Genomic DNA, 24,574 nt, shown 5'->3' with positions numbered 1-24,574 from the left:
CTCTAAGTAATAACCTGCAAATAATATACTTATATAAAACATGACAAAGAAGTACTAGAAATAAGTGCTAATGTTGGTAATGAGTTACCTTGCTTCATAACAAGAACGTCTCCATCAGCTGATGAGTGTGATGGTGAGGATAGGAGATGGTGCACACATGATGGAAGCAATGAAGATTAAATTGTACATGTAGAATGAAAATATGTTCTCCAAACTCACGGTGGCATGTTGATAAGGTTAATAAGTTAGAATAGCTAGTGATCAGTAATTACTCTGCTTCAATACTGCTTTAAGTGGGTGGATATTATATCTATATGTGATATTAAGTTCTTGTTAGTTATAATGAGTCAATGCTATGGGATGCACAGTTACAAATAAAAAGATAATGTCTTATATCATGGGGGGGGGGTGGTGGTGGTGAATATAAGTGAATTTGCTTTGTGTTCACGACATGGCATTTTGCATGTTAATAAGTGAAGCCAATGATGTGAAGTAGAGTTAAGAGATAATTGTCAGAACAGTTATCACACAAAGTGTAATTATAAATCATTATCTTTCACATGATATTATCTACATGCAATGAAGATGGAGTTGATGGATGAATGTCCATTACTGCATTTCATGGAATACAGGTGTGTAAAGTGGAATATAAATCAAGTAAAATAAATGAATATGAGATTTTATTCAAAGATATTAACAGAAGCAAAGTGGACTAAGAAATGTTAATTAGTAAAAACTATGCAAAGTCTATAGGAATAAAACAATGAACATGGTAATAAATCATGTATCAGTGACTTGTTAGACTTGGTTAAATTTAACAATGACAGGAAGTGAATTCAGGCATGATTACACAGAACTTTTCACCCAAGTGGTAATACTCTTTGACTTAATGAATTCATTAACATATAATTCCTTTGCATTTTGGACAAAATCTAAAGATACAGGTATATAAGATTGATAAACTGGGACTTGAGTTACTAAATTAAATATGATTCATCTTCATGGATGTTGAAATTAAAGAGCAACCATGAAATATATTACATCCTAACACATAGCTACCAAGCTTTTGAGACCAGAAATCAGAATGAAGTAAAAAGTAGAAATCTTTACAGAAGTTGTATACTTAAGCATTGACTTTTCATTGAAAAACAAGGAATATTAATCTGCCAAAATAGGAGTAGTTGGCAGCTATGCTAACAAATCTTGACATTTTTCGTGATAAATCCGCCGCGCAAATTTTTTGAGCGCGTCACTCACTGACTTTTTACTTTTAAGTCTCGCGCAACTTTTGAGACCAAAATCGTGACCCCCGGGTACGCAGGTCCAAAATTACATAACATTTTGTAAGTGCATGCAGACCCAAAATTACTCAAAATTGTGAATTTGTGTACAAATCCAATGCAAATAGTGTTTTTAGCCAAAATTCATGAATATATCATTATTTTTCCTTTTACTGCTTAAAATCAATTAATTTTATTTTTTTTATGGTCAAAATAGAGTCCCTGACAATTTCCATTGAAAAAAACAATAAACAAGTGGAATGCCTCTGGCGGTCTCACCTGCATCACGTGATTCAATATAGCAGCAGTGCTGATTTTGAAAACTACTATAACTCGCACAAGATGTTCAGTGATACTTGGTTACTCTTAATTCCACGTTTTATGAACTAGACCAACACACTTTCAAAGTTATGATGGTAATTCAACAAATACCCCCAACGTGGCCAAAGTTCATTGACCTTACATGACCTTTGACCTTGATCATGTGACCTGAAACTCGCACAGGATGTTCAGTGATACTTGATTACTCTCATGTCCAAGTTTCACGAGTCAGATCCATAAACTTTCAAAGTTATGATGGTAATTCAACAGATACCCCCAATTCGGTCAAAGTTCATGGACCCTAAATGACCTTTGACCTTGGTCATGTGACGTGAAACTCATGCAGGATGTTCAGTGATACTTTATTAACCTTATGTACAAGTTTCATGAACTAGGTCCATATATTTTCTAAGTTATGATGAAATTTCAAAAACTTAACCTTAGGTTAAGATTTTGAAGTTGATTCCCCTAACATGGTCCAAGTTCATTGACCCTAAATGACCTTTGACCTTGGTCATGTGACATGACACTCAGGCAGGATGTTTAGTAATACTTGATTAACCTTATGGCCAAGTTTCATGAACTAGGTCCATATACTTTCTAAGTTATGCTGTCATTTCAAAAACTTAACCTCAGGTTAAGATTTGGTGTTGACACCGCCGCCGCCGTCGGAAAAGCGGCGCCTATAGTCTCACTCTGCTATGCAGGTGAGACATAAACAAAAAGTCGAAAAACAAAGAAATACATAAGAAATTTAGAAAACAATAGAATACATAAGAAAATAAATGTGATGTTGAAATTTTTGAAAAATAAATTTGATCAGATGCCTATCTAGAGTATGTGAAACAAAAATTAGCATTTTAGGGGCATTATTTTATCAATTAGAGCAAAGTTATGATTTTTCGCATAAATTAGCATAATTAATGAGCAATGAGATTTTTCGTAGAATTTGATATTATAGCTTTGTAGATAATGCCATGGATAACGCGCATGCCATTTTTTGTCGTGATCGCGCGATCGATGGCCGAGATCATAAGGGGGGGGGCTGAATCAGCCCCCCCCCCCAGTCTTCTTAGGCGTCGAAATAGCCCAGTCTATTTAGGGTTAATAATCCAAAGAAAACCCCCAAATATGATATTGTTCTATTGCTACCATGCATCTTACCTGTCTTGGTGGCATGTGCTGCATCTGCTTTAGCATTCTCTTTCTCTTCAGTCAAAAGTTGTTCTTGAATTTCAGACCTTGTAAGATGCTCTACTTTACCACTTTGTTTTTCTGTTGCCATCTTGGCTCGTCGAGCTGCTAATCTCTCTTTAGCAAGCTGCTTCTGACGTTCTTTATCCTTCTCATAGCTAAGGTAACATGATAGAAAGAAATAATTACACTGAAGAACATCTAAGCCTCTTATTCCTAAATCTCGGGGGGGGGGGGGATTTAATTCTGATTTTGGAAATTGGGTTATACACAGTCATATAGAAAAATATAGAAATTTCAGTGACATGTGTTTGGTAAACGTAATCTGACACACGCACGGTAAGTCCGATAGCCATAAATTTGGTTTCAAAATTTGCGGGAAGGATCAGAGACAAAAAGTCCTGAAATTTTGTTTTGAAATATTGAGGCATAAGGAAGTACCCACAAAAATTTGACAGGAAGGAAGGGCCATAATACTTTTCGTGAAAGTATCATCAAATAGTGTAAATAATTACCACACAGACACACCCACACATATGCATCTGAAAAAGCTTGATGAAAAATAAAGAAATGCTTCTCCCAAGCATGTTCTGCCAAACCGACACATCCGCGGTGGCAGAACATGCTTGGGAGAAGCAGCACCACCCAGATTGGGAGGGTGTACATTGCATTGCCAAAGAGAGACATTGGTATACACGCAGGATTAAGGAGGCTATTAGTATACGTCTTTGTCCTAACAACTTCAACAGACACAGCGGGATCGACATCCCTGATTTCTGGATGCGAACCATCCGACAGCACAATACCCCCTTACCTGGCAGTGCACGCCGACCCGATCGTTCGCGGTCCCGAACGAGGGACCGCTCAGCTAGTCAACCCCTGCCCACGGGGAAACTAGCGAGCCCGCCAATTTGGTCTCATTTGCATATTGCCGACCCACGGCGTATTTGCATATACCCCCGGCTTATTTGCATATACGGATTACCGGCCGCACCGCACACCGACGCAACGGATTAGTGCCCACCTATTGTTCTCGCGTTCGTGCGTACGGTCCTGGAGATTAGTATAAATAGAGTACGTTATCAGATAATTTTCGTCACTTGATAAAGAGTTGCAGCGGCACTCAAAAGCTCGTGAACTTGTAAGCTAGTGAACACTTTTTGCGAGAGTGATCACGAATTTCCTAGAAAGCCAGTGAACACTTTTTGCGAGAGTGATCACGAATTTCCTTGTTGACCATAGTAGATTGCGAGACAAATGAATACCCTCTAGCGATTAACGATGAAATACATAAGAAACAACTACCACAATCTATATTTTTCTTTCAGGAATTGATAAGGGAGATATGAAAGACATTTGTACCAAAAATTGCTATTCCCGAGGCTTTATTTAGTGAGGAATACCAAAATCTATGATTTCTCGCTTAAATAAGCATAAATTAATAATAAAAATAAAAATAAAAGGACTTTCGTAAATTTAGCTATACAACTGTGTAGATTACATTATTCTTGACCCCTGTGCAAAATTTTGATCTCAGGGGGGTCATAATGCCCCCCCCCCCCCCCCGTTAATAACAAGCTTTGAATACCCCAGGAGTATCAGGGTTAATGCATTTCTATCAATTATATAAAAAGGCAATATTTCATATACAAAGAAAAAAAGTCTTTTGCTATATGTTGGGTGCAAAATTGTCAACATTCAATGGAAATAAAAAATATTTTTATCATAATTCAAATGTGCATTTTCTTTCTCTTTATATCCCTTCCTGTTCTGTGAACATTTTAATATAAATGGATAAGATGACAATTTCAACACACATTAACAACATGCCAAGTCCAGCATAAAAGCTTCCATCTATTTTACACACATGTATATTTCAATAACATCTCTAAGACTTACTTGGTTTCTCTAGCCTTCTCATGCTGTTGTGCTAATCCAAATAAAGCAGCAGCTGCTTCAAACTTCTCCTCATCTTGTAGTTTACGTTGATCTCTTCTAAGTTTAGCCAAGGCTAGTTGTCTTTCTTTCTCTCCCTGAAATGAATCATCTTGTTTTCTCAAGGCAGCTAGAAGAGCATTTTTCTCATCCTCAAAGTGATTGTTCAGTCCTTCTAAGATGTTCTAAAAGTGCAAGAAGAGAAAATCAATTATTTGAACTTCCATGCTGTCATTAGGCATGTTCAAGTTCAGTGTTAAGGATGCTCAATTATGATAGCTTATCCCAGCTCAAAAACGTAACCAGAGTTTACAAAAATGATTATATTACATTATTGACAGCTCAATGCCTAATGAACTTCATTCCTGCACCAGCTTCATTTTAAGTGTGATGCTATGCTAATCTACAAATTCATCTTCATAAAAAATGATCGACACAGTACTTCATATTACCGATACACTACTTGCTTCTCTTATGAAAATATAAAAACCTTTTTAAAAAAGGAAAAATATTACTGTGAGAAAAAAAGCAAATACAAATAGACTAATATCCTTTGAAACTATATTTGTGATTATCAAGTAGAGAGTCAGACAAAATGACAAAATAAGGAAAAGAAAAGAAAGAGAAATAGAGAAAAGCTTATAGATACAAAAGAGCAAGAGACAGAGAGGGAAAGAAATAGAAAGTAAGGTAAAAAAAAGGTAACTCACATGTCTCTTTTTCCTTTCTTCTAGGACTTCCTTTCGAGACATCTCATGTTGTACAATTTCATCTAACACCTCATCACTAGCCTCTAATCCTTGGGCTTCACGTTCCTCCTTTAACTGCTTCTTTCTTTCAAGACGCTGCTTCAACTTCTCTTCCTGCTCAGTTTTGGTAGCCCCTAGCAACCGAGCAAGTTCTGAACAAATGAAATTAAAAAAAGTGTGATAAAACTATGTTTGTAAATTGAAACAAATGAAATGATAGTATTTTTGTGGACATCATCAACACCATTCTTTTTTTCCACCTCATTTTCATCTTCCAAATAATCAACGCCAACATCAACACCACCACCATCACCATCAATTATCACCATCATCATCATCATCATCATCATCATCATCATCGTCATAACCATCATCATCATCATCGTCATAATCATCATGATCATCATGATCATCACCACCACCATCATCACCATCATCATCATCCTTTCTACCTGCTTGATCCTTGATGCCCTGACTGAGTAGGGAGTTGGCCTCATCAAACTTATTCTCTTGTCTCATCTTCCGTTCCTGGAGCTTGAGTTTCATGAGACGAGCTTGTCGCTCACGTTCAGTCAGCTTGGCCCATTCTGCTTGACCTGTCTGCTTAATCAAAGCCTACAGAAAATACAAATGCATCAAAATCTTCACTCAACACCACAATGATTTATCTCATACAGCACCAAATAGTAAGGTCTTGTTGGATTGCTGAAAGATTGTATGGAGTAGAACCAAGAATGCAGCATGTGAGAGTAGTAGCAATAGTTATAGTTCAGTGTCATTACGTTTCAATAAATATAGTTGACATAATATAGATAATAGTGTACCAAATTTAATTCCTTGGAGCTCTACTGGTGTGTCAATGGTCATCGTCGATACCTCAGCCATAATATATAAAACATACATACACATTCTACAGAAATCCACAGTCTAATCAATAGCAGAAGTACAGTGAGCTCACCTCTGCCAGTAGTTTGTCCCTCATTACATCATATTTGTTCTCCAAAGCTTTTAAGAGTTGTTCTTCAGTCACCATCTCAGTATCTGACTTGGTCACCAGGACAGTGGCTGCTACATTGTCATTCCATCCATTGGCCCTTGCAATGAACTGGACTTGCTTCAATTGCTTCAGGGTCATTGCACTCTGAAATTAACAAAGATCATAGATAAGATGGTATTTCTTAGATGTACATTAACAAGTCTGGGGTGTAATGAGAAACTGCAATTTGTTTTTTTGCATTGTGAAAGAAACCTAAAGATATCAGAATACACAACTCATCACCTCAATCTGTGGGTCATAGCTCAGTTATTCTTAGGACAGATCATTCTTCTTGAAACAATAAATGACAGATTCTCTTCAAGTATAATCTCATCAATTTTGTTCTTTCCTGTCTCCTCATCATTCATTCCTTTGTGTTCATAGTACTGTGCAGTGCTTTGACACTTTAGTAATGCAATGCATTACCATTATTATATGCTGATTTTCCCTATGAGGTGTGATTTCTTACCTTGCTTTCAAGATCTTCCATGAGATAGCTTGCCTCTTTGTCCTGTTTCTCCTGAAGGTCCGCAATAAGGCTGACCTCTACATCTTCATCAGTGACCTCTTGACCTTGATTAGCTTTCATTACTTGCAGGCGACTCTCAAGCAACACAGCTACTCCTTTCTGGAAGTTTATAGGTTTAAAGGCAACAAAGATGAAACATGTTAGGAATCACAACAAGTGATATAAAATGAGAATTTGAATAACAGCACATAAAGATAGTATGAAGAGATAAAAATGATTCATGAAGTAGCTTTTGAAGATCTATTCACTTTGTCAATGAACTTTTGCTGTGTTTGTTGCTCAAATGGTAACTTTGGGAATGTCATGACTGTTGAGGGGCCAACTCGGGCAGGATGTTCAGTAATACTTGGTTACCTTTGTGTAAGCTTCATGAACTAGGTCCATATACTTTCTAATCTAAGTTATGATGACTTTTCAATAAATTAACCTTAGGTTAAGATTTCGATATTGATTCCCCAAAATGGTCTAAGTTCATTGACCCTAAATGACCTTTGACCTTGGTCATGAAACATGAAACTCAGGCACGATGTTCAGTAATACTTGATTACCCTTATACTAACCCATATACTTTTCAAGTTATGATTATAATTATAAAACTTAATCTTGGTTAAAATTTCAGTGTTGACGACACTGCCGTTTTCGCCGTCGGATAAGCGGCGCCTTTAGTCTCGCTCTGCTATGCAGGCGAGACAAAAAAAAAAAACGCTTCGCGCGATAATTCCAAAATGCAAAAAGATAGTGCCACAAAATTTTATGACTTTTATCTTTGAAATCTCACTCAAATTTTGAGACCAAATTTGCGACATACAGGTATAGCAACACGATGCCACATGACTTTTTACAAGACAATGTCAAGCCGAAAACAGCTTATTTTTATACTTTGTGTACAAAGTCTTTGGAAGATGAAATTCATAAAAGGGTGATTTTTTTCATTCTAGTTGGTCTTCTTAATTAGTTTAGGGTTTAATTTAGTTGTTAAATGGTCTGTATTAATTTCCATTGAAAAAAAAAAAACAGTGAAAAACGAAAGATGAAAATACAAAGAAATACATAAGTAATTCTAAAAACAAAGAAATACATGAGGACGTTTTCTTTGTGGAAACCTCTAAATTAGATTACAAAGATGACATCTAGAAAAAAAAAAATTGAAGTGAAATTGGGTGTTAAATATGCAAATAATGTTTTTCACAAACAACTTTGCATATTTTATTCATAATATATATACAATTATTATTTTAAGAAGTTTTTATTTTTTACTGGCTTGTAATTTATGTGGTAAGAATGTGCTTGCCAAATTTTGGTGCGATCATGCAAACAGCGGTTGAGATCAGAAGGGGCCCATCATGCCCCCCCCCCCAGTCCTCAATACATCTCACATAGCCCAGTCCTTTTAAGGTTCAAACATCATTAAGAAGAGACTAATATATTTAGATCAAGACAAAGATGAAATATGCCTTCCTCAGGCTAGGAGTAGTCAACTGCAGCCCAGGCAAAACATAGCCACACTTCTCCATTACCACCAAATACAACAACAGCTTAACAGCAACTTGAGAAAGTGAACGAGTCTCTGTAAATAAGTGTGACAGCAAGCCTTCGAGTTTGAGCTAAGTAAGAAGGACAACTAAAGTGATGGCAGTCCACATACAGCAAAGGGAAGTTTACATGTGAGTAAAGAAGCTGTGGATTTGATGATAGGATGTGAAGCATGCATGACATGGGAAGCTTACACGGTCAGGATCTTAGCATTGATGTGTACAAAGCTCTGTCCAATACGCTAAGTTTTCATTGCGATGTGAACAGTACCATTGGGGCAGCAAAAGATAGCAAACCTCATCCTAAAAACTGTGACTAGCCTTGTTAAGGAGTGAATTATTGATGTAAGCTCAATATCAGAGGCAGTTTCTTGAGTAAGTGTGTTATCTCTTTGCGTAATACAACCCAGAATTGCTAGTATAAACTCTGGCTTGGCAAGCAATTTTATGTACCCTGATATCCATGGATTGCCATAAACTGACAATGATCTATGAGTTTGTCAGTGACTGAGAGATTTACTAGAAATTTTTTTGTCACTCCTGTATATCAGATGATGATATAAACAGGCGAATGGAGCAATCAAAGAGAGATGAGAATAGTACCATAAACAAATGGAAAATTCAGAAGTTGGGGAAAGTAGAATGGTTTACAAGAGAGAGATCGAGAAACAGTTGACTGACCCTTAGAATGTCAGTTTGTTCCTCTTCTGTCTCTTTGGTAGGCCCACTTTCTCTCCATTGTCTACGTTGTTCCTTAAGTTCACTGAGTCTCTGTTGACGTTTGTCCTCAGACATCAGATTTGCAGTTTTCCTTAGGTCTCCCTGACTTTCATCTTGCACCAGCTGTACAAGAAAAAGCAAAACATGAGAGCTTGAAATTTATCACTAAGGACTATTATTCTGAAAAATATATATTCCATGATTACATATGCAATCTAGAGCATTCTGCAGAGTGGGATTGCAAACTATCTGATATAAGGTCTACATATATTTGGTTTACTGATTATAAAACCTCTCTTAATTTAACCTGTATCTCCAAGGATAATATGAAATTCTTCAGAATCCTGCATGGTGCAGACATATCCACTCATTAAAGATTAATGTGTAGATTAATTCCTTTGGTTTTATTTCTGGAAAAGTAAAAAATTCCAACCTTTATCATCACCCTTGCTCTCACACACATGATCTCAATCAACCCTCACCTGCATCAAGAAGTCTCTCTCAGTTGCATGTTTCATCTCCATCTCTTGGATAACAGCCTCCTGTAAGCCTTGTTTGTCATTCTCATTCTCAGGTAGCATTACAGGGGTAACAGTCTCTTTCTTCTCCCGGGAAGCTGCCTTCAGACGGCGTCTCTGCTCTAAACGCTCCTTGGCCAACTGCTCCTGTCGCTTACGATCTTTCTCCACTCTGTAGTAAAAGTATAACATCAAAAATAAAGGAGCATATACAGCAAACTAGTAACTTCATACTTATCCAAAGAACTAATGTCAACACACAGTATGTCAATATTAGCCTTTTGTTTCCTGGAATAATGTATACAAACATTACAAGTACATATATATTATATCTGGCATTTAGAATGGAACTAAATTGCTAAACAAAAAGGATTCAATGAATTTCAATTTTCCATCTTTTATAAAACTCTTTTTTATAAGCCTGCATCATCAATTTTTTGCATGAATTGATTAGGTAGTTGTGTCTTTAGATTTATATCCAGGGTACAATGAATACTGAGGGCAGTGCTGTAATAACAAAGGTCAAAGGCATTCTAATTCACAGAAATAGAAACATTGTAATTTGCTTGACTCCAATTAAAATACTTTCCGTAAATTATGGGTAACAAGTAATTACACAGCATATAATCTTTTGCATCCAAACTAAACTGTCTATCCTTTGTTATGGCATGCCCAGTTCAGAAAAATAATCATACATCACAGTCCTTGCTTGAATTTAAACTTTATTCATAGTAACTTACGCATCATCAGCTTTCTGTGCAAGCCCCATTACAAGAGCAGCAGCTTCAAACTTGTCTTCATGTCTAGCCCTTCTCTGTTCCCTTCTCAGTCTAGCTAGCTCTGCTTGCCTCTCTTTCTCACTTTGAAGTCTGTCACCTTGACCTCTTAGTGCTGCTAACAGGGCTGCTTTCTCCTGTGATGTATATTTATAAATATCGTCATCATATCATCACCATTGTCATCATCATCATGATGATCATGATGATGATGATGATCATCATCATCATCATCAATCTACATTATCATGATCATCATCATCAATCTACATCATCATGATCATCATCATCATCATCATGATCATTCTTCTACATGATGATCATCATCATTCTTCTACATCATGATCATGATCATCGTCATCATCGTCGTCATCATCATCATCAGCATCATCCCCATCATCATCATCTATCATTGTCATCAGTATCGCCAACCACCAATAACATCATCATCCTCCTCCTCATCATCATCACTTTAATCATCCTCATCATCAATGACCTTAATCATCATTATCATCATCATCATATTCATCAGACCGATCCCAGATTGTCAAACAACCATCCAATGCTTTTTAAGAGCATTTTACCTATGGAAACGTCGAAAGGACTAATAGTGACATTGTGAAAGAAATTATGTTCATGTGATTTTCTACAATAACTTACATCATCTAATCTATTGTCAAGGTCTAGAAGAATATTTCTTCGTTGCTTCTTCAGTTCTTCCTCCTCCTGCTTAATCTCTTCATCCTCAAGACGATCTACATCTTCCTCACTCATTCCTAAATGATTTCAACATTGACAGTAAATAGATAAAAAAGTATAAATTTGGGTGTATAAATCTCTCTTTAATAACTTATAAGCAATTTGATAATGTCTGTAAAGATTACATAGATCAAAATATTCCAATAAAACAGGCAGTGGCTTAGCCATACATGTAGCTATGTTTATCAAGAGTTTTGGGTTGTGTTTGATTTCATTCAGGAAAGTTAGTTAAGTTGTGAGCACAACCGATACTGGTTAGTGAAAATTCTGCTTGTAACTACACCATGAGTAAAGTTAGGCCACGGGCTCACTTCAGCTCAGTCGCTTGACCTGAAGACTGATTTTCAGGTCTCAAATGAGGCTGATCAAGATTTTTTTCCCAGATCCTTGGGATTGACTAACTCCTCTCCTTCCTCAAAATTATACTAATTGCTGAACCAACCCTGGATAGAATAATTACACTATACTTTCTAAAACTCGGTAAAACTCGGTAAAATTATATTTTGTATTATTTTAACAGGATAGCCCGAACAGTAGCTGATTTGCTGTTATACTGGTAGCCCTGAAATATGTTGTGATTTTGTAAACTTACATGCACGTTACATATTTCATTCAAATCAATAGACTTATTTCAATAACTTTCTTGGAGTCATAAAAATCAATAAAAGTGCTTCAAGCAATCACAATTTTTCTCTGGATGTCTTATGCTGCTATTACACTTGCATGATTTGAGTTCCCGCATTGCCACGATTTTATCTCGCCAGTCCGTGAAAATGTGGGGCACGAAATGCGCCAATGGTGTGTGCCATAGTCCCGACGTGTTCACGACAAGTTTAGGCATAGGCATGACGTGTTCACGCAGTATTTACAAATAGTTCGCGCACTGTCACCAGGTGCTTATCCAGCATCAGATCCTTCAAAGCATTTCATGGGCCCAATTGTCTGGGGGCAATAGTGACTATTATGCTTGTGCATAGCCCATACATTTCTTTGTCATAGTTGATGCTGGATACGTTATTGGTCACGTCATTCAATTCATCATCATTCATTGCAGCATAAAATCGAACTCAATGAATTTGATATAGCCAAACTGCACAAACTGCGTGAATTATGCACAAACTATTGTTTAACTTGTCGCAAACAACTCGTGGACTAGGCGTGAACTAGTCATGAACTTATTATTTATTTATTATTCATTCGGCACTTCATACGTATTGAAGATTACGAAAGAAATATCAATTATTACAAAAAATGACCTAAAATATCATACAGGTATGTGCAATATTTGATAGCAGTTTGCCCAGTGCATCAGTTCGTGGCCAGGGAAGAGGAGAGCAAACTTAAACTAAATTTGTTGTGCCATGATTTTAGAAATCATAAACTTTTTGGACGACACATCAAGCATTGTTCCGCACTGGCCAGCATACTTCACGAAATGGAATGACGTGGCACGACTCGATGCGTGAACTATTCGGGCACAAAAATCGTGCAATTGTAATAGCTGCATTAGTTATGGCTTCAGCTTAAAAACTTGAAATACAGGGCAGCTTAATATCATCATCAATAGGTGGAAAGGGAGTTCCAAACAAAGAGCAGAGGTATCCTACTTCACTTTGACCTAGTACATGTGGTAAAAACATTATAAGAATAATTACCTTCAGCGAGTCTCTGTTTGCGTTTCTCAAGCCTCAACCGAAGTTTCTCTTCTTGTGCCTTCTTAGACTCCCCCATTAATGCTTCAAGAGCCTTCTGTGATTTTAAAGCATCTCCTAGTAGTGCAGAGGCTTCGTCCATCTTTCCTTCTTGTCTCAGTCTTCTCTCTTCTAGCTTGAGTTTCATCAGACGTAGCTGTCGTTCTCTCTCTGACAGACGAGCCCATTCACCTTCGCCCATCTGGATTATAGGACATTAAAAAAGAACATCACTGTCTGTTTTTTTTTCCATTCATTTATATTGCTTTCAATGTGATCTGCCTTCTAGTTCAGAGTTCTATCTATGCACCTAAACTTTCTAGTAGTATAGTTATTTCAGTCTATGATCTTTCAATATCCAATGATTTATTGATACATCCATCTATCAATCTATCTACTATTTAAAGGACAAGTCCACCCGAACAAAAAGTTGATTTGAATAAAAAGAGAAAAATCCAACGCGCATAACACTGAAAATTTCATCAAAATCGGATGTAAAATAGGAAAGTTATGACATTTTAATTTTTTGCTTAATTTCACAAATCAGTTATATGCACATCCTGGTCAGTATGCAAATGAGGAGACTGATGACGTCATCCACTCACTATTTCTTTTGTATTTCATTATATGAAATATGGAATATTCTATTTTTCTCCTCATTGTCAAGTGAAACAACCATTAAATCCTCCCTGAACATATGGAATGAGCATTGTTTAATACCTTATGATTCAGTCAAATTGGTCCTTATTGTCAAATCTATTAAAAAAATGAAATATAGTATAATTCAAACAATAAAAAGCAAAAGAAATAGTGAGTGAGGGACATCATCGACTGTCTCATTTGAGTAGTGCATATCACTGTTTTGTGAAAAATAAGCAAAACTTTGAAATGTCATAACTTTCTTATTTTACATCCGATTTTGATGAAATTTTCAGCGTTTTGCTAGTTTGATTTTTCTCTGTCTATTCAAATCAACATTTTCCTGGGGTGGACTTGACCTTTAAGCTGGTCTAACATTTTATCTACTTCCAAACATTAACATTTAAGAGATGAATAATCTGCTGATTTTTTGTTGTTGATATAAAACACAATTACCACATTAATTGCAATGAAGTGAAAAAGGTTAAAATCAGATGAAATCCACTTTTTATTCTCAGTGTTTATCATTTCATTACATAAAAATATCCCACAATGAGAATAAGTAAACCTGATTACAAAAAAAAAAAATGTGAATGGGACATGTATTAACAGAGCTACTGATAGCCTTTGTGTTATATAATGTGGAATTCATTGAGCTTCATCCTCACAGCAATAAGACTGACAACCACTTACCTGTTTCATGAGTGCATCAGCAAGTAACTTGTCTTTAAGAGCATCATATTTAGCTTCTAGAGCTTCTACCAACTGACTCTCATCAGCCTGATTACCAAGATCTGTACTTGTTATCACTATGGCTACATTCTCATGTATATCAAGTTTGATGGCTTCTAAACTCTCCTTCTGAAGCTTCTTCAGAGCTCCTAACTCCTACAAGAAATAATTAAAGATGAATATACATGAATATAGGCAATGTACACTGCTTTTAGTAGGTGTTTAAGAAAAAGAAACCATACTAAGTAAGTATTAATAATAATAATTGGGTATTTCATTCAATGCAAACATCCACCAAATGAGGTGCTCCTTGACTAGTATACAAAAAATGAATGTTTATGAGTGCAATGGACAGAATACTTCATGACGTGAAAGATTAAATGACCCATTCAACAAGGCATAGCTGAGTTAAATGGATCATTCATTTCATCTTTCACCTAATGAAGCTGTCCATTGCAAGAATGAAAAACATTCATTATTTGGTTTAGATGACACCTAAAAATAGATCCTTGTCATTTGAAATTTATGAATTTTGATGCAAAATATGCTCATGTGCACAGTGCGAGCTCAGTCTGTTGATTGTCACGTACATACTGTGCACGTTGCAAACACAAGTGTTTTTACTTGTGGTGCCTGGGGCTGGCCTGGTGTCATTGTAAAATGAGTTGAATGATCGACATCATGCAACCAATCAAAACACAAGGACCTATTGAGGTGTAATATAATTTACCATAAAGAATATTGCTCAGGTAAAGCATTATCTCAAACAATCAAGTGACCAGTACATGACTTAGGGTTCTTAATATAATTTTTTATCATAGCAATCATTATCATTTGATCACTGAAGGATAGGTAGGTCAACAAAGCTACACTTATGACAGGTTAGAAGAGAAATATAGCAGTAGTAGTATATCCGAAGTTTTAAATCTATGTTTGTCCCTGTACATAGGAGTTTCCAAATTTATTTCACAAGGGTGGAAAGTGGCATTTGCAGTTAAATGCCTTGTTAATAGAAGCCAGTGCTGCAGGGGGATTTGAACCTCGCAACATATGATACACAGTCGAGAGACTGATCCTTTTACCCTTTACTAGTATTATGATGGAATATCTTACCTTATCTGGAAGGGTCTGTATAATAGTCTCACTCTCTTTATCTTGATGCAGCTGTAAGTCAGCCATGATAGATACAATAACCTCATCCAAGGTAACCTCTGAACTTGTAGACTGTAGAAGTTTACGACGCGACACCAACTTCAAGATGGCTGCCTCTAACAGAAGCTTGAAGTGTTCCTCTTTGTTATCTGAATGAAAATAAACATATTCATATACAGTGCGTCCCACAAAAAACGAAACCGAGATTTATCGATGATTTATCATAACTTAATCACAAATACAATAAACAAATGACCTACCATTGTAAAGCTTAGAATCTCCTCTTTCATCTGAAATTTCTTAGATTATTTCTCAGTCACGCATGAGTGAGCAAAAACAATTTGAAAAGGGGATACCAAAAAGTCATTTGGCGGGCTGTATCTGGGTTTCAAAAAGATAACCGCATATTTAAGAAGTTCAATATCTGTTCTTTAATTTGATACCTCAATTACAGAAAATGGTCAAGAAATAACAAAGTTCTGGTTATTTGAAATAAGGCTTGAATTTCAATAATTTCATAAAATGAAGAGGTTTTACAGGCTAGCGTTCAAACTCACTCGACAGACCATTTTGTTGACGATCAGCCATGCATTAAGTCTTTTGTTAACCGTGCGATGGCATCTGTGAAAAACTGATGAAAACACGTTTATTAAATGAAATTGTGGAAATACAAGCATTGTTTTGAGGGAACATAACTTTTTTACTTCTTGATCATTTTTTGTGATTAAAGAGAAATTCCAGTAGTTGCAGTAAACACTGATTTCATGAGAAAGTCTGTAAAACCAGGCTTAATTGTCAGTATATCATCGAGGATCTACATCTGGTACAGTTACATAAACTGAACTTTGTGAAATCTTGAAATCTACGCTGAAAAATGTTCAGAATGAACTTCCCCAACACAGATAAGCGCACATAGGACAGTGTATAATTATTGCTTTGAGCGTCGGGCCCGACGCTCTACCCGAATCCTGTGCTTATTTGCTGATTTCTCAGCAATTACACAATTTCTTCTAGAATCCTTTGGCACATGCGTTTTATTTATACAAACAGACACTTTGGTGGTCATTTCATTTGATTCTGTACGAACTCATTTTGATATCGTTACCAAAACTAGCATTTACCTTTAAGGTATCAAATAAAAGAGCAAACATTGAACTTTTTAGACATGTGATTTTCTTTTTGAAATTCAGATACCCCCCGCCAAATGAGTTTTTGGTATCCTTTCTTCAAATTGTTTTTGCTCACTCATGCGTGAATGAGGAATAATTTAAATAGTATCTGATGAAGAGGAGATTCTAAGCTTTACAATGGTAGGTCATTTGTATATTGGATTTATGATTAAGTTATGATAAATCATCGCTTAATCTCGGTTTCATTTTTTGTGGGACGCACTGTACATCAGTTGATTTTTTTTTTAACTTTGGAATACATACAATTTGTGGAATTATCCATTACATAATTAAAAATAACAACAAAAGTGGCTACTTACATAGTGCACAATTCTACCTTTTGGTGTTGATGGTAAATCAAGAAGTATAATGTACACATGGCCAACAGAAATAGGAATTATCCTGAACAAAATATATCATTATCAAATCATTAAATACAATTGGTGTTCTAAAACAGAAATCCAATTAAAACAAGGACACGCATAAAATATTAAAACTACATAATTCTCCTACCAAGTTTAAAAATATTTTCTACAGATGACACAATGTGAATCTTGCCGGTTATAGACTCTATTAGTTGCTTACAATACTTACTTAAGTTGAGTTGTTTTCTCTGATTCCATATCTCTTGTTGTTTTTCAGCTCTTGCTTCATTCATGAGATTCTCTGCAACAAATTTCTCTTCTTCACTAAATTCATGTTGAAGTAGACGTAAAAGAGCAGCTCTCTCTTTCTCATGCTTGATCTCTAACATCTTCATTACAGCATCCTATCAATATACAGGTTAATATGATGAAACTATTACAGAAACACAAATCTTGATCTCTTATGAAACATATCAAGACCTAGGTTCTACAAAATATTTTATGGGGCATTCATCTGCAGAATATCTTAATTGTAAACATACCTACTTTTGACAAAACATGATTGCTTATACCAATTTCAAATAATATATGTACCTCACATATTCAAGACTTGTTTCACAACAAAAACTAACTGAAGTGTTTGAATGAAGCTATTATTAACAAAATAATCAACAAGTGGAGCGCCTCTGGTGGTCTCACCTGCATTACGGGATTCAATATAGCAGCAGTGCTGACCTTTGAAAACTACTAAAAAAAAAATTCACAAAAACACCATTCATTTAATGATACAATACGACAAAATTTTTCAACCGCGCCGCTCGCTGACTTTTTCCATTTTCGAATCTTGCACAACTTTTGAGACCAAATTTGCAAAGCCCGGGTACGCGGTTACGAAACTATGCAACATTATGTCAGTGCATGCCAGACCCAAAACTGCTCAAAAACGTAAATTCATGTACAAATCCGATGCGAATTGTGTATTTAGCCAAAATTAATAAATGTATCACTATTTTCACTATTACTGATTTAACTAAATTAATTTTGTCTTGTGTATGATCAGAATTAAGTCTGCAACAATTTCCATAGAAAAAACAATAAAAAACAAAGAAATACCTAAGAAATAAAAAAAAAACCAATAAAACACATATGAAATAAATTGCGATACCAAATTTTTAAAAAGTACATTTGATCGGGATCCTACAAAGAGTATGTGAATAAAAAATTATGAGATTTGGGGCCATATGATAGTGGATAAGAGCAAATGTTTCATTTCATACATAAATTAGCATAATTAACAAATTGAACGATACGGCTTGTAGATTTTATCGCACACTACCACCGTGCAAATTTTCAAGGCGCTCGCACGATCGAAGGTCAAGATCGGAATCCGCCCCCCTCTTGGCTCTGAGATGAGTCCAAATAACCCAGCTCTTTTAGGGTTAAATTACCTTTGACTTTGGTCATGTGACCTGAAACTCGCACAAGATGTTCAGTGATACTTGATTACTCTTATGTCCAAGTTTTATGAACTAGAACAATACACTTTCAGAGTTATGATGGTGATTCAACAAATACCCCCAACATGGTCAAAGTTCACTGACCTTAAATGACCTTTGTCATGTGACCTAAAACTCGTGCAGGCAGGTTGTTCAGTAATACTTGATTAACCGTATGTTCGGTGATACTTGATTAATCTTATGTCCAAGTTTCATGAACTTGGTCCATATACTTTTTAAGTTATGCTGTCATATCAATAACTTAACCTTTGGTTAAGATTTGTTGTTGACGCTGCCGCTGACGGAAAAGTGGCGCTTATAGTCTCACTCTACTGTGCAGGTAAGACAAAAATTAAAATTAAGTACAATTGGAATATTAGACAATACCTCAATAAAGTATGCTTATACTAATCAGTCGGGTCGCGTGCACATGCGAAATCACTCAGGTTTTGGATTTCAATGCGATTTTTTTCTAACCGCGTCTTCAATGGGACAAACACGCTGGGAAAAAAAATTGCATTGAAATTTGAGTTTCGTTTAAGCCGGCAAGTGCGTTAGAAAAAAATCGCATCTAAATCCAAAACCCGAGTGATTTCGCACACGCAAGTGACCCTACTGACTAGTATAAGCCATATTGTACACATTATTGAATCTTTACATCTGTAGATAGGCATTAAACTTACCTGCATAGCAGCCTTATCTCCACTATTTAGGATATCAAGATCTTCTTCGCTTTCCTCTTGGATAGTTCCAAGTTTCCTTTTCTTCCTTGCAGCTTCCAAACGTTCCTTGGCCAACTGCTCTTGGCGTCTCCGATCTTGCTTTAGCCTGGTCAGTATTCAATTATAACAATTAAATTCATGTTTACGTTTGTGTATTCTAATATTTTTCTGTACAGTTCTCCAATGTTATTATTACAATACTATTTTTTTTGGCATCACATAAGCCTGGGAGGCAACCAAACCACTAAGACACTTCAACATAATTTCGTTTAGTAATGAATTAATTTTGAGCAAAAGACTTCTGCAATTTTAGACAGTCTGTTTCATAAACATTTATAACTCTACTTGCCCTGGTGGGCGTTTCATAAAACTGTTCGTAAGTTAAGAGCGACTTTAAGAACGACTGGTGATCCTTTCTTGTGGTAAATGGTATATTGAATTGCCGATGGTTTAGCATGTAAGGGTTCACCAGTCGTTCGTAAAGTCGCTCTTAACTTACGAACAGCTTTATGAAACGCCCCCTGCTCAAATGAGATATCTCTATTGAACTTTCACTGCACCATTCCTGTGTGAATTCCAAAATATTTCTCTTTTGATATTGTTCTTTATATACAACTAACCGCTCATCCTCAGCAGCCTGGTGTCTCTCTGCTATTCTTAAGATTGTTCTTCATATACAACTAACCTCTCATCCTCAGCAGCCTGGTGTCTCTCTGCTATTCCTAAGATTGTTCTTCATATACAACTAACCTCTCATCCTCAGCAGCCTGGTGTCTCTCTGCTATTCCTAAGATTGTTCTTCATATACAACTAACCTCTCATCCTCAGCAGCCTGGTGTCTCTCTGCTATTCCTAACATTGTTCTTCATATACAACTAACCTCTTATCTGCAGCAGCCTGGTGTCTCTCTACTATTCCTAACATTGTTCTTCATATACAACTTACCTCTCATCCTCAGCAGCCTGGTGTCTCTCTGCTTTTCCTAATATTGTTCTTCATATACAACTAACCTCTCATCCGCAGCAGCCTGGTGTCTCTCTGCTATTCCTAAGATTGTTCTTCATATACAACTAACCTCTCATCCTCAGCAGCCTGGTGTCTCTCTGCTATTCCTAACATTGTTCTTCATATACAACTAACCTCTCATCCTCAGCAGCCTGGTGTCTCTCTGCTATTCCTAAGATTGTTCTTCATATACAACTAACCTCTCATCCTCAGCAGCCTGGTGTCTCTCTGCTATTCCTAAGAGTGTTCTTCATATACAACTAACCTCTCATCCGCAGCAGCCTGGTGTCTCTCTACTATTCCTAAGATTGTTCTTCATATACAACTAACCTCTCATCCGCAGCAGACTGGTGTCTCTCTGCTATTCTTAAGATTGTTATTCATATACAACTAACCTCTCATCCTCAGCAGCCTGGTGTCTCTCTGCTATTCCTAACATTGTTCTTCATATACAACTAACCTCTCATCCGCAGCAGCCTGGTGTCTCTCTACTATTCCTAAGATTGTTCTTCATATACAACTAACCTCTCATCCGCAGCAGACTGGTGTCTCTCTGCTATTCTTAAGATTGTTCTTCATATACAACTAACCTCTCATCCTCAGCAGCCTGGTGTCTCTCTGCTATTCCTAACATTGTTCTTCATATACAACTAACCTCTCATCCGCAGCAGACTGGTGTCTCTCTGCTATTCTTAAGATTGTTCTTCATATACAACTAACCTCTCATCCTCAGCAGCCTGGTGTCTCTCTGCTATTCCTAACATTGTTCTTCATATACAACTAACCTCTCATCCTCAGCAGCCTGGGGTCTCTCTACTATTTCTAAGATTGTTCTTCATATACAACTAACCTCTCATCCTCAGCAGCCTAGTGTCTCTCTGCTATTCCTAAGATTGTTCTTCATATACAACTAACCTCTCATCCACAGCAGCCTGGTGTCTCTCTACTATTCCTAAGATTGTTCTTCATATACAACTAACCTCTCATCCTCAGCAGCCTGGTGTCTCTCTACTATTCCTAAGATTGTTCTTCATATACAACTAACCTCTCATCCTCAGCAGCCTGGTGTCTCTCTGCTATTCCTAACATTGTTCTTCATATACAACTAACCTCTCATCCTCAGCAGACTGGTGTCTCTCTACTATTCCTAAGATTGTTCTTCATATACAACTAACCTCTCATCCTCAGCAGCCTGGTGTCTCTCTCCTATTCCTAAGATTGTTCTTCATATACAACTAACCTCTCATCCACAGCAGCCTGGTGTCTCTCTACTATTCCTAACATTGTTCTTCATATACAACTTACCTCTCATCCGCAGCAGCCTGGTGTCTCTCTACTATTCCTAAGATTGTTCTTCATATACAACTTACCTCTCATCCGCAGGAGCCTGGTGTCTCTCTGTTTTTTCTAATATTGTTCTTCATATACAACTTACCTCTCATCCACAGCAGCCTGGTGTCTCTCTACTATTCCTAAGATTGTTCTTCATATACAACTAACCTCTCATCCACAGCAGCCTGGTGTCTCTCTACTATTCCTAAGATTGTTCTTCATATACAACTAACCTCTCATCCTCAGCAGCCTGGTGTCTCTCTGCTATTCTTAAGATTGTTCTTCATATACAACTAACCTCTCATCCTCAGCAGCCTGGTGTCTCTCTGCTATTCCTAAGATTGTTCTTCATATACAACTTACCTCTCATCCGCAGCAGCCTGGGGTCTCTCTGCTATTCCTAAGATTGTTCTTCATATACAACTAACCTCTCATCCTCAGCAGCCTGGTGTCTCTCTACTATTCCTAACATTGTTCTTCATATACAACTTACCTCTCATCCTCAGCAGCCTGGTGTCTCTCTGCTATTCCTAAGATTGTTCTTCATATACAACTAACCTCTCATCCTCAGCAGCCTGGTGTCTCTCTGCTATTCCTAAGATTGTTCTTCATATACAACTAACCTCTCATCCTCAGCAGCCTGGTGTCTCTCTACTATTCCTAATATTGTTCTTCATATACAACTTACCTCTCATCCTCAGCAGCCTGGTGTCTCTCTCCTATTCCTAAGATTGTTCTTCATATACAACTAACCTCTCATCCACAGCAGCCTGGTGTCTCTCTACTATTCCTAACATTGTTCTTCATATACAACTTACCTCTCATCCGCAGCAGCCTGGTGTCTCTCTACTATTCCTAAGATTGTTCTTCATATACAACTTACCTCTCATCCGTAGGAGCCTGGTGTCTCTCTGCTTTTTCTAATATTGTTCTTCATATACAACTTACCTCTCATCCACAGCAGCCTGGTGTCTCTCTACTATTCCTAAGATTGTTCTTCATATACAACTAACCTCTCATCCACAGCAGCCTGGTGTCTCTCTACTATTCCTAAAATTGTTCTTCATATACAACTTACCTCTCATCCGCAGCAGCCTGGTGTCTCTCTGCTAATCCTAAGACCAATGCTGCAGCATGGAAGCCATCCTCCATCCTTGCTTTGCGTACCTCTCTCTTTAACCTAGCTAACTCTGCTTGACGTTCTCTCTCATTCAGATACTGGGCTTCTACTCCCCGTAGTTGAGCAATCAGAGCTTCCCGTTCCGCATCTTGACGCTTCTCAATCTGAGTAAGAACATCAATGTCACCTTCAGAATCTTCATCCTCTGAGATACCTTCATCTTCACCTTCTTCAATAGGGTCTAAACCTGATGAATACAAATATACAGATATTCTTTGGTTAATGGATTTACTTCTCCAATAGGATCTAAATCCTCGCATTACGATAATTATAATAAGACACTTCTGATACATATATCAGAGCTGCCAACCACACCTGACCAAAAATCATATTATTTCACCCCCAAAATCATATATTTAGACAAAGAAACATATTCATACCCGTCGTGCACTTTCCTATTAACATCTCATTATTTTATTGTGTTCACTGTAATTTTTACATGTATATAATGTATACGACAGGTATGAATAGGATTAGGGGGTAAAATCATAGGATCTTCATTTAGTAACGTAATTACATGCATGACTGATAGGTTACCTCATTTACATGTGGAACCCTGATGCAGCTGCTGATGTCGCTGCTCCTTTGCACTTACTTAATAGATTATCGCTGAGTTTCATTTCAAAGCAGTTTTGTCCTTTACATTGGCATGTTGACTTTTGAGTTAGAATATCACTTAATGTTGCAGTACTCAGACTGGACCTAAACTCTGTCTTATTCTTTCTCACCATACTGAAAAGCCTTTCGTCAGATGCATTACTATGGGAGATAGACAGAATCTGCATCATGACTTTAGCTAGATGAGCATAGCGCAACTGCCCACTGTAGGCCCGTTTCGGGTACACGCATGGTCAAGTCAGTGCACGTGTACTAAATTCCATCACAGTGTACACGGTAGCATCTGCATAAAGCTTGCGTGGGACTGTAAAGTCAGTGAACAAGCTCACAGCCTCACATTAATTCTTAGTTCTCAGACACTGCACAAAACTTTTAATCACTAATATGTCAATATATTTCAATTAACCTAGAGTGAGTTTACTTCCAAAATCGCCGATTTAATCCACATTTATTCTGGAGACTCAAGTTTTTGTACCACACGAAATGGGTATGCTCCGGTCAGTGCAGGGCCCTAGTTAGCGCCGACGTTCGTTGGATGCGCATTTTGCATACTGTACCGTACATGCATGCACAGATCGCAGCAGAATTAAGTGTAACTGAAGTTATCGATTGATTTTCATTATTTTATTGCCAATTTGAGGAGCGTGTGTTTGTAGGCTTGTAGCACATGAGTATGAGCGTATAACACGTAACTGGAGACTCTCGTAAGCGTTCTTCAATCACTTTCAGAGCCAATTTGACAATCACCAATTGCGACAGCGATCATTGCTCTAGTTACGTGTTATTATACGCTCATACACATGTGCTACAAGCCTACAAACACACGCTCCTCAAATTGGCAATACAATAATGAAAATCAATCGATAACTTCAGTTACACTTAATTCTGCAGCGATCAGTGCATGCATGTACGGTACAGTATGCAAAATGCGCATCTAACGAACGTCGGCGCTAACAAGGGCCCTGCATTGATTTACTTTTGCATTCTTTATTAATTTAATGCGCTGCTAAGCTGAGTAAACTTTTTGATTGCACCAATTTTTGTGGATTTATACTTCTAACTTCTCAGGTAAGCTTTAAAACCGTGACTTAGGCTACATAGACCCCGTTTATGTTACATTGACA

General features: G+C 37.0%; 1 protein-coding gene across 14 annotated transcripts in view; it reads right to left on the bottom strand.

The window, feature by feature from the left end:
* LOC129256662 (trichohyalin-like) overlaps window positions 1-24,574 on the bottom strand; it is a 103,537-nt gene that overhangs the window by 35,501 nt on the left and 43,462 nt on the right. For 7 of the 14 annotated variants that reach the window (XM_054894823.2, XM_054894822.2, XM_054894825.2 and 4 more), the window contains exons 23-39: window positions 22,731-23,019; window positions 19,277-19,421; window positions 17,327-17,501; window positions 15,525-15,712; window positions 14,373-14,567; window positions 13,005-13,242; window positions 11,251-11,366; window positions 10,555-10,727; window positions 9,779-9,986; window positions 9,258-9,419; window positions 6,985-7,143; window positions 6,438-6,620; window positions 5,932-6,094; window positions 5,441-5,631; window positions 4,695-4,915; window positions 2,766-2,953; window positions 89-118 (exon numbers count right to left, since the gene is read on the bottom strand). In XM_054894823.2, coding sequence (XP_054750798.2) covers window positions 89-118; window positions 2,766-2,953; window positions 4,695-4,915; window positions 5,441-5,631; window positions 5,932-6,094; window positions 6,438-6,620; window positions 6,985-7,143; window positions 9,258-9,419; window positions 9,779-9,986; window positions 10,555-10,727; window positions 11,251-11,366; window positions 13,005-13,242; window positions 14,373-14,567; window positions 15,525-15,712; window positions 17,327-17,501; window positions 19,277-19,421; window positions 22,731-23,019 — 3,024 coding nt within the window. The remainder of the gene's footprint in view (window positions 1-88; window positions 119-2,765; window positions 2,954-4,694; window positions 4,916-5,440; window positions 5,632-5,931; window positions 6,095-6,437; window positions 6,621-6,984; window positions 7,144-9,257; window positions 9,420-9,778; window positions 9,987-10,554; window positions 10,728-11,250; window positions 11,367-13,004; window positions 13,243-14,372; window positions 14,568-15,524; window positions 15,713-17,326; window positions 17,502-19,276; window positions 19,422-22,730; window positions 23,020-24,574) is intronic. The other 7 variants (XM_064097764.1, XM_064097767.1, XM_054894824.2 and 4 more) reach the window with 1 other exon arrangement.

This window comes from Lytechinus pictus, chromosome 3 (assembly GCF_037042905.1).
Source record: "Lytechinus pictus isolate F3 Inbred chromosome 3, Lp3.0, whole genome shotgun sequence".
In the NCBI taxonomy this organism is placed as follows: domain Eukaryota; kingdom Metazoa; phylum Echinodermata; class Echinoidea; order Temnopleuroida; family Toxopneustidae; genus Lytechinus; species Lytechinus pictus.
Note: the sequence above shows the minus strand (reverse complement) of the source record. Positions and strands in the feature narration are given on the sequence as shown.